Source organism: Rhipicephalus microplus, chromosome 9, assembly GCF_043290135.1.
Source record: "Rhipicephalus microplus isolate Deutch F79 chromosome 9, USDA_Rmic, whole genome shotgun sequence".
In the NCBI taxonomy this organism is placed as follows: Eukaryota; Metazoa; Arthropoda; class Arachnida; order Ixodida; family Ixodidae; genus Rhipicephalus; species Rhipicephalus microplus.
This window is the reverse complement of record NC_134708.1, coordinates 40,958,095-40,968,067: the sequence shown is the minus strand read 5'-3', so window position 1 is coordinate 40,968,067 and position 9,973 is coordinate 40,958,095. Positions and strand designations below refer to the sequence as shown.

At 43.8% G+C, this 9,973-nt stretch overlaps 1 protein-coding gene across 1 annotated transcript; it reads right to left on the bottom strand.

The window, feature by feature from the left end:
- Positions 1–1,327: 1,327 nt before the first annotated feature.
- Positions 1,328–9,424, bottom strand: LOC142771311 (uncharacterized). The gene is made up of 3 exons (XM_075872788.1): positions 9,310–9,424; positions 6,584–8,422; positions 1,328–1,646 (listed from the first exon to the last, which is right to left on the bottom strand). Exons 2-3 carry the CDS (start codon positions 8,338–8,340, stop codon positions 1,343–1,345), a joined length of 2,061 nt encoding a protein of 686 aa, XP_075728903.1. The 5' UTR covers positions 8,341–8,422; positions 9,310–9,424; the 3' UTR covers positions 1,328–1,342.
- Positions 9,425–9,973: the final 549 nt, after the last annotated feature.

Here is a 9,973-nt window from a genome sequence, read left to right as displayed (position 1 = left end):
ATGAATCCACAAACACAATGATCGACGTCCCTTCGACCAGCGCCGCCCTTTCGCATACGTGTGTACGTGTTCACTCATTTAACACCCCCTCCTACAACCACGTTAACCAATTTAGCCATCGACCCAAGTAAGTCGCAATTTAACACCCCATTTCACAACCACGTTAACCAATTTAGCCATCGACCCAAGTAAGTCGCACTTTAACACCCCGTTAACCAATTATATGCTCGGCATCCTCCTCAGTGTTCCCCCGAGGGAAGCTGCGGGCAATTTTTTTTTGCATACGGCAGGAACTAAATCTATCTATCTATCTATCTATCTATCTATCTATCTATCTATCTATCTATCTATCTATCTATCTATCTATCTATCTATCTATCTATCTATCTATCTATCTATCTATCTATCTATCTATGTATATCTATCTATCTATCTATCTATCTATCTATCTATCTATCTATCTATAAACGTGCGGGCCGATTTGTTCAGGCTGGTGTGCATCCGATACGTTTATCCGACAGATCTCTCACTCAGGAGGTCAGCTGTCTCCTGTGCCGCAAGTGTAGTTTCAGTTTCGCGCTCGATCTTTATGCTCATATTACCATCAGGCTTGTTTTGCGAAAAAGCTCTTTTTTTGAATATTGCCTTGGCGGCAAAACAAAGCAAAAAAGAACAACGACGTGCTATATAAATCCGTCACAAGACCCTCCAAAAACGTGAACTATCGGTTTTCTGAATTATGTACCGATTTGTACCGTTGCGAAAGGCGTTCCTATACACGATATAATATGGTAGCGCAGACAAAGGACACGGGTTGTTGAAAGTTAGCGCTGTGTTTTCTTGAATGTGCCTTCTCTTGTCCTTATCGTTTGTCTGCGCTACCATATATTATCATGCTTCCATACCAACAAGCCCACAGCTCCACCCTCGGTGCTTATACACGGCACACTCTCGTTTTCAAGCGACGTATAACGCGCTGCTGCCAGGGAACAGTTCACACTGACTACCAGTATGGTAAGTCGTACGTATTACCGTGGTCGTCAGTGCCAATTGTAGCCTGGTGTTAACATCCACCTCTCTTACATACTAAGAATAGTATGCCGAGCTCCGAGACCTGTTGAACAGCTCGTTTTACTACACGGAAGCACGAAGTTTTTCAGCTGGTATCAACTTACTTCGTACTAAATAAGGTTCTCATGGTCATCGTCGCAGTTTCTAGGTGCGGAATAAATTTTAGTCGCCATGTTTTATAGGACATCTTTAAAGCAAAGCTCTCGGTTCACCCTTCGCCACCATCGTCATCGCGGCGATAGCAGTAATGGTGGTGGTGGTGGTGGTGTGGTTACAGACTGCCAACTTGAAGAGCATCATACTTGACGTCATCGGTGACGAGGTAACGACGCACGTGTAACCAGCAGTCCTCGTTGAGATCGTCCAATCGCATGCAACCATCTTCGGCAGGATCGCAGACGACTCGTTCCTTTACGACTCCAACGAAACGCATGAATCCATCCATGGATTGTATTCCCCTCAGGCGGTCTCGTACCAAGACACCGAGCTCTGTTAGGTCCAGCTTAGCAGTCTTGGCAACCTCGTCCATCAGGGCCGGGTATCGGGCGATGTGCTCCACAGCGCTGGTGACATACCTGCACGAGGCGCAGGCTGCCATTAGAATAATATATATTCTTGTATGCAACGCCGGGTTGTGTTGTTGTTGACCGCCTCATGGAACACAACCCATGCATGAATTGTGTTTCCATGACCTGGTCTCGTACCAAGAACGCAAGCTCTGGCTTGGCAAGTTTAGCAGGGCTTGCGACCTTGTCTAGAAGCGCAGGGCATAGGGTGACATACATGCACTTGACAAATGCTCCCGTTCGATAAATACCTATTCTTGTATGCGGCGCTGTGGTAAAAATGTATGGACTGATTAACTTATTTCATTTGATTGGTGTGACGCAGTAGTGCAACTGGAAAGATTATCCTCATCAGGATCTCAATTACCGATTGAAAATTTACTTTATTATAATCGATTTGCTAGAATGTTCTGGTAAGGCGCCATTCCACCGTCCGGAGACAGCGAGTACACGATATCTTACATTAGACTGAAACAGAAGGCTTCATGCTGATTTGTTCATCCCTGCCTGGATGAACATATCAGCATGAAACGCACATATGAATTGCTGGGACGCAAGATCGACAACCTAAAAAGCAGAAGTAGGCAATCGAATTTGATTGTTTACGGTATACCTGAAGTTGGTTGAGAGACGAGTCACTTTCTTGAGCGAACAGTGAATAAAGGTGTTATTCAAGATGCCCTTGACCTAGAACGAATTTGTATCGAACGAATACACAACTAAATAGCCACGTGCTCGCAGTCACAAAATGGCTCTTTCACGTGCGTGTAGCTGAGCGTCATACCACGATCAAATATGTAAGTAATATAGTGTGAAATTGTTCTCGATGCTGCTAATGTTTTCTTCAATTGTTCACAAAATATTGAATGTTCGGTAACTTTCGTATGGCAATGATAGGCACTAATATTTTTTGCTTGCGGTGTGTCAAACATTGGTGTCCTACATTTATGACGGCTCCAAAGCCATTGTTCGAAAAAGTATTTTTATATATACAAAAGCCTTATTATTTTCTCTTACGTCGTAGAAGCCATCACTTTGGGGAAATGAATTAGCTTTGTTTTTTTCCTAAGTTCGCGCATATATGAGTTAAGCTATATTGCGAATGAGGTCAAAATTTGCTTGCCGTTAGATCTCCACGCATCCAGTAATACTAATCTTTTTTGGCTAAGTTTCAAATATATACTGTTATGCTGCAGATACACCGGTCGCGGGATTGAATCCCGGCTGCGGCGGCTGTATTTTCGATGGAGACGGAAATGCTGTAGGCCTGTGTGCTCAGATTTGGGTGCACGTTAAAAACCCTCAGGTTGTCAAAATTTCCTAAGCCCTCCACTACAGCGTCTCTCATAATCATATGGTGGTTTTGAAACGTTATACGCCACATAGAAATCAACTTTGTAGCTAAGAAATCCAGCAAAGCGCAGGGGAATAATCCTTGGATAACATGCGAGGTTATTCAGGCAAAGCGAAGAGTAAAAAGGCTGCGTGTGCCTGCGAAAAATCACAAGTGCACCTTATCCATTCAACAGAAGCTGCTGTGCGCAAATACAAGCTAAAGATGAAAAAAAACTAAAATTATTATTTTCTCTAATGATTGCAACCAAACAGACATCATTTTTCTTTATTTTTCTAAAATTTTCGATTGTGTATGTCATATCAAATTACTAGTAAAAAGTGTGATAGGAGAGGGATTGCTGCTCTCTTGGATGAAATGTTTTCTAACAGATCGCTCACAGTTCGTGTTCTATGGTGGCCATAAATCAAACTTAGTCCTAGTAAAATCTGGCGTCCCTCATATTTCTGTCGTGGGACCGCTATTATCTTTACTTTTCATAAACGACCTCACTTCCAACATTGACTGTAATGCCTGCTCATTGAGATGACTGCCTCATTTATAAGTAGATAAACAGCTTCACAGACGAAATTGACCTCAATGAATGTCTAACGAAGGTGGCGGATTGGTGCGTCAAGTGGCAAATGTCTATTAGTGTAAGAAAATCTGCTGCTACGGCGGTAACACGTAAACTTAATCAATCACAATTCAGTTACGTCACTCGTGGTTCACCGCTGACTAACGTTGTGCGCTATGAGCACTTAGGCATTACATTAACACCTTACCCAAGATGGGATACACGCACAGCTAACGTCACTGCGGCCGCACTGCGTAAGCTTTTATACTTAAAGAGACGTCTGAGAAATGCATCAGCGCCACCAAAACTTTCGGCACACACCATATTCGTATGCATCCGGTACAAGACTATGCCAAGGTAGTTTGGTTTCCTCATTCACTAACTAGTATTGGTAAATTAGATGTAGTACAGTGCAAAGCTATACGGTTTGTGCACAGCAAGGTAAAACACACAGATTCTCCCACCAACTTTCTAGATTCGTCTGTCAAATACTGGGGAAAAGAGGCACGTCCTAGACTCTTGTACCAGTTGCTACAAGGGCGCTACAAGGTATATGTGTCCAAGTACTTCGCTCTTTCACTGTCGCGCCCTAACTTACCATAAGCACAACAGTTTGAAAGAATATTTCGCAAACAGTGACGTCTTCGAGGAATAGTTTTTCCCACTTACGATAGGCGAATGTAAAAAACTAAATGCAAGCGTTACTAATGGCGGCACCCTATCCGTATTCAGTGGAATACTAGAAACCATGTGTAACTTAACGTAGTACGTGAGTCATTCGAACACGTTTTGTTGTTTCCCCATTCGTACACTTTTTGTTGTTTGTTCCATTCGAACATTTTTTTGTTGTTCGCCCCATTCATTTTTGCACATGGCTCTGTAGTTGGCCAGGCATTACTTGGTCAGGCCTGCTTTTCCATTTTCGTTTGGGTAAATGAAGAGATACACCTTTCTTTGTTTCTTCACTCTGTCGCTAAATACCTTGCTTGCTGTGCGCAAATCAGCAGTTACCAGAGGGTGCTGCTACAAGACTGCACATATTGTTCATTCGGTCACAGACGATTGTCCGGATCATATGACATCCCGCATACAAGAAAGTTTGGACCCTTTCAACTTTATGCTTTTTGTATGTCTTCTTTTTTTTCCTCGCACAAATGAAATTCGGTACAGTTTGCCTGGCGCATGTATCTTCGGCTTAATTTAAAGATGCGCAAGATACACACATACTCTCGTATACTGTATTAGAAATTCTCGTATGGATATTTCCTAGTTCATTCGCTCTGTACAATGTAGTCATTGTTCCTTGTATTTGTTATTGACTGCCAATAGTGTGAGTGAATGTGTATGTGATGCAGAATTTCATTCCTCTTTTTAGAATATCATCCACATTATGCCTTTTGTAATGACTCCAAAACTGAGTTCGACAGTATTCAAAATAAATCAATCAATAAATAAAATATTATAAATAAATAAATTTAATATATCGATAAAATAAATTTAATATATTTATTATATAGGGTCATAGTTCCCGCCTCTCTCTTGTAAAGACCTTCTTGGCTACGCCCCAGACTGCGTGAATTTCTTCTGCATAGTGTCCTAGCCTTGTTATATTTGCCAGCACAATACCAGCGTAACACGGCCAATAATCAACTTCATCAGACTCAACATCTTTAAACTCCCCGAGGGAGTTCAAAGCGGATGGAGGTGTGGCCATGCCACGTCACACTTTTACCAGCTTCGGACTGACTGCAGGGTGTTCATTAGGCTATGCGGAGGCTTCACATGTACGCGAGATTAGACGTCTAAGTGCGCTGAAAACATTCTGAATTGTACGTGAGTACTATAATTTATTCGAAGCGAAGTAAATAAACCACATGTCTTCGCTTTTATGACTAAGGTGTATGCAAGCATTTTGGCCGTGGTTCTGACAGAATGTTAGCAACATTGTGCGTTCGTTTTGGTATGCCTTTTGCTGCGTTCGTTTGTTGTCAAACGCAGTGCAAGCTTTTATTAACTTCTTTGTACTCGCAGTATCCTGTTGTTAGCATTTCCGTTCACAGCGGATGGTTTGTACTCAAAACGGATGTTGTGTACAAATGTTCAAACGTACTGTGCTTACAACTGCTGGGGCCGATTAAGGAGGGACAACCAGCGTCACTCATTGCCATGATCTTTGGCGTTGAAGTGGACTGAGGAACACACTGAGAACACTGTGTGCACGGACTGGGCAACACTTGTTCAAAATGGTGACAGGATGGTTGTGTTTCGAGGCATGGTGCCCAGAAAATATGCGGCTATGTCATTACGCACACTACTTTTTTGTTTAACGTGGGTTATGAGGGTATTACGCAGCGAACGAACTTTTAATATAGTTAAATTATTTATAGCAGTGATTGCGGCTGTTTTCAGTTTGACATTGTTACCTGTAGCTACAGATCACTGGGGACGAATGCATTATATTCCAACGCTAATAGACATCATCAAACTCCTTTTACGGAAACACTCTAGCTTTCTTGGCATAAGGGATACCGTGTGACATGTAGCGCATCTCCGTTGTCGTAAATACGAAGCAGTTAAGCGAGGTTTACCGTTTCTTGTGTGACAGGGATAAATTACGTAGCTTTGTTTATCACCGAGGAAACCTTTACTTTCGTTCCAAAATACCTTACGCTATTGTGACTTAACAAACTTATTGTTTTCTGAGGAAAATTATTTGCAAACTACTCCTCTTTATCATTCCGATTCTAGCATCACGCCTTTAGAACGCTCCTTTGAAAATTTAGCCAAGTGAAACAATATGCGTTTAATAAACAGCCACAAGGTCACCTTATGCTTGACATGCATGCACTACCGAACATACCTTTGTTTTTTGAGGAATCGCAGTATTATACTTTGTAAAAATATTAGAAATACATCTCATAGGTCCATGAACGAACTGAACGAAATTTGGCTAGCTATGAAGGTGAAAAGTGCACTGTCACCAAAACGCGTACATATGAGATAACTCTACCATGCCAGTATTACGAGCACTCATACCTGTCGGAGTCTGAAGCTTCATTTATCCTCGCAGCCCGTGCAACGAAGCCTAAGTTTCTCCACGTTGTCTCCTTAACAGTGAGCCAGTGGCTAAAAGCATGAGCGCCTATGCCACCGACAAGTTTCACCGACGCTAGCGTGTAATTCTCCTGAATGTTCTCTGAAAAGCACCGAAGGAATGCGGTATTGTTCGCCTTTGGTGTGTTCACAATGGCCAGCTCCCTTATATATGTACTGCACTTGACTGAGGTAGCCAAGTCTTGGCTGTCTTGAATATTCAATCCAGACATAGTAAGGTCCAGTCGGTTAACGCTCTTGCTTTGGGAGATGGCCTCAAGGATGGCATTCCACCATAGCTTTCGACCGTGTGTTTCTTCCTGTGCGTTACACCTGATGTCAAGCTCCAACCCGCGCAATGTCGTAGTTGACCTGAGATAGTCAGCCAGTGCCAAAGACAGCCTCGTGTGGTCGCTATCGATGCTGATGCAGAAGGATTCGAGGTGCTGACAATTCGCCAACTGACGCAAAGCAGGCAACTTGAGGTCTGCGGAATGTACGCGGGACAAGTCCCCTCTCCGAATTGCTGGGCACTGCAGCGTTTCAATGCCATCTCCCATTTTGATAGTAGGTATAAGGTCGACCTTCTTTGCCCACTCACTATCTTTCAGCTCTGCGCACAACTGCTGAATGTGTGAATGTGTGGAGTCTGGTAGAATGCGGACCATCTTCAGTCTTTGTTTCATTGGAAGCGACCGGAAGTAATCCAACCACTTAGTGGGATGCAGTATAGACGAGCATAGTGTCACTTCTTCCAATACGTCGTTCTGAATGAGAGGTGTGACCCAGCTGTCATAAACAGAGTGCAGCCCACGTGGCTCCTGGTACGAGGACACGATGGATAGTGAGCGTATGACGTGGTTTTCCCTGATTATTCGCGATGCCAAGGCCGTACTCTCCTCTGTTCCTTCGAACATGCGGAGTGACAGCTTCGCGATGCTCCTATTCTTCAAAACGCCTTCAAGGACGGTCATTTGCAGGGAGCGGTTTCTCGTGGTCAAAGAGAGGTTCCTTAGTGCAGTGGTCGAGCTGATGTACTCTCGTAGACACTGAAGGTACACGTCGCTATCGAGAGAGAAGGCGCCAATATTCAGCTCTTCTAGAGTGGGTTTGTTTAGCAACATGGTCATGAGCGTGCCGACTGCCTGCTCATTGGCAAGCTTGCCCCATAGGTGTAGCCTCTTCAGACATGACGACGCCTGCAGAAGCGCACAGAGTGGGGCTACATAGCCGTCCAAAAAACCCATCGTGAGCGATAAATTGAGGTTTTCGACATTCTTCAGGTGAGGTAGAACTGATGAAATGGCTCTCCGTGCTGACGTTTCGATACCGGTTAACGATAATGACCTGATCGATTTGTTTTGACAAGCGGTGCGTAGCAGAGATATGCCTGTCTTCTCATCGCCCGAAAGGTTGATGCGTATGGCACCGATGCACCGATGTGTTCTTAATAACCATTCCATTAGTTCTGAGAGTTCGGGAACTGGCTGTGCGTCGACCATTTCCACGTTTTGTGGAAGGTAGGTGACATTAGTAATGAATAGCTGGCCAGACATCTGTGGTTCCTCTTGAATATCGAATGTGGAACCAAAAAGAAGCATTTTCAATGTGATCAACTTTTTGACAATCTGGCACGTTTCTTTTTCGGAGGCTGTGCAGGGAAGAATGAGATCAGTGGCCCATCCTTTGAAGGATGTCATGCTGTGGATTTTCGTTTGGCTGATGACTTGAAGCGTATTTGTTTTACGGCACTCGTACACCTTCGAGATGCCTCCGGTGCACCTGCACGAATAATAGTTTTGTTCAGTGTAAAACATGTTTAACGCTCACGAGTCTTCCTCTGCGGCTTATAACCAACTGCGAATGTTGAAAGTGCGTAATGAATGCACGCTTCGCTACTGGCTGTGCAGTGGTGCGTTCTTCTGTCAAACATCACACGAGCACTAGCCCACGCCGTGGTCAACTAAGTTCGTTGGTTGGTTGACGCTTATTAAGCTCGCGCAACCTACCATGGAAAACAAGCCATGAAACGAGCGGGGCGTTGTTGTATAAATGATTTTGTTTACAACGAGAGTTCAGCGGAAACACAGTCATTCGCATTTTTTCATTAATAAATCCTTTAGATAGATAGATAGATAGATAGATAGATAGATAGATAGATAGATAGATAGATAGATAGATAGATAGATAGATAGATAGATAGATAGATAGATAGATAGATAGATAGATAGATAGATAGATAGATAGATAGATAGATAGATAGATAGATAGATAGATAGATAGATAGATAGATAGATAGATACTCAGTGTGCTGAGCTATCTAGACAAGCGAAAGAGTACTGTATAAATGTTACGATAAGCCTTGTATTACAGTTCTGCAAATTTGAGACGGGGGAGGTGGGACTTCGCGTAAGCGCTCACCTTCCCACCGTGGTGGTCTAGTGGCTAAGATACTCGGCTGCTGACCCACAGGTCGCGGGATCCAATCCCGTTTGTGGCAGCTGCATTTCCAATGGAGGCGGAAATGTTCTAGACCCATGTTCTCAGATTTGAGGGCACGTTAAAGAACCCCAGGTAGTCGAAATCTCCGGAGCCCTCCAATACGGCGTCGCTCATAATCATATGGTGGTTTTGGGACGTTAAACCCCACATATCAATCAAGCACTCACCTTGTGTATGTCGATACGTGAGTACAGCTGAAGCTTTTACGATTGATGCTGTACTACAGCACGAAGGGACGTAGCAGGGACATTGTCTTAGGTCAGGCCATCAGGTGAACGAGCATCAAGGAGGAACGGGAGTGATGATGATGATGATGATGATGATGATGATGATGATGATCCTTGTCACTCTGGCGGACACCCACAAAGGGGGATCAGCAAAGAACCGGGCGGCAGGGAACCTGTGGGCTGGACCGAGCCCCATCAGGGTGTGGGAGCGGCACAGAGGGCTGCCAAGCTGCAGCTAGTCATGCTTCGACGATGATAACGATCGTACCTCCATCGTGGCTCATATCCACTAAGGGGGGCTGGCCAGAGCTGATTATAAGAAATATTTGGACATTTAAAGTATGAACCATTCATAACAAAAAAAGAAAGAAAAAAATTGTGGGACCCTTCAGCTTCGCCTTTAAGAGTGTAATGCGATAACGAAACGTGGCCCTTAGTGCGCTCTTCAACCGTTTATTTCATATTTATTAATATGTTTTGTTACACAAAAACACACACACGCACACACACAAACGAGCACGCACACAAACGCGCACGCGCACAAGCGTGACGTATTTGTCGTATTACAGTGACTGGGCAGTGTGTTAAATAAGTTGTTATAACA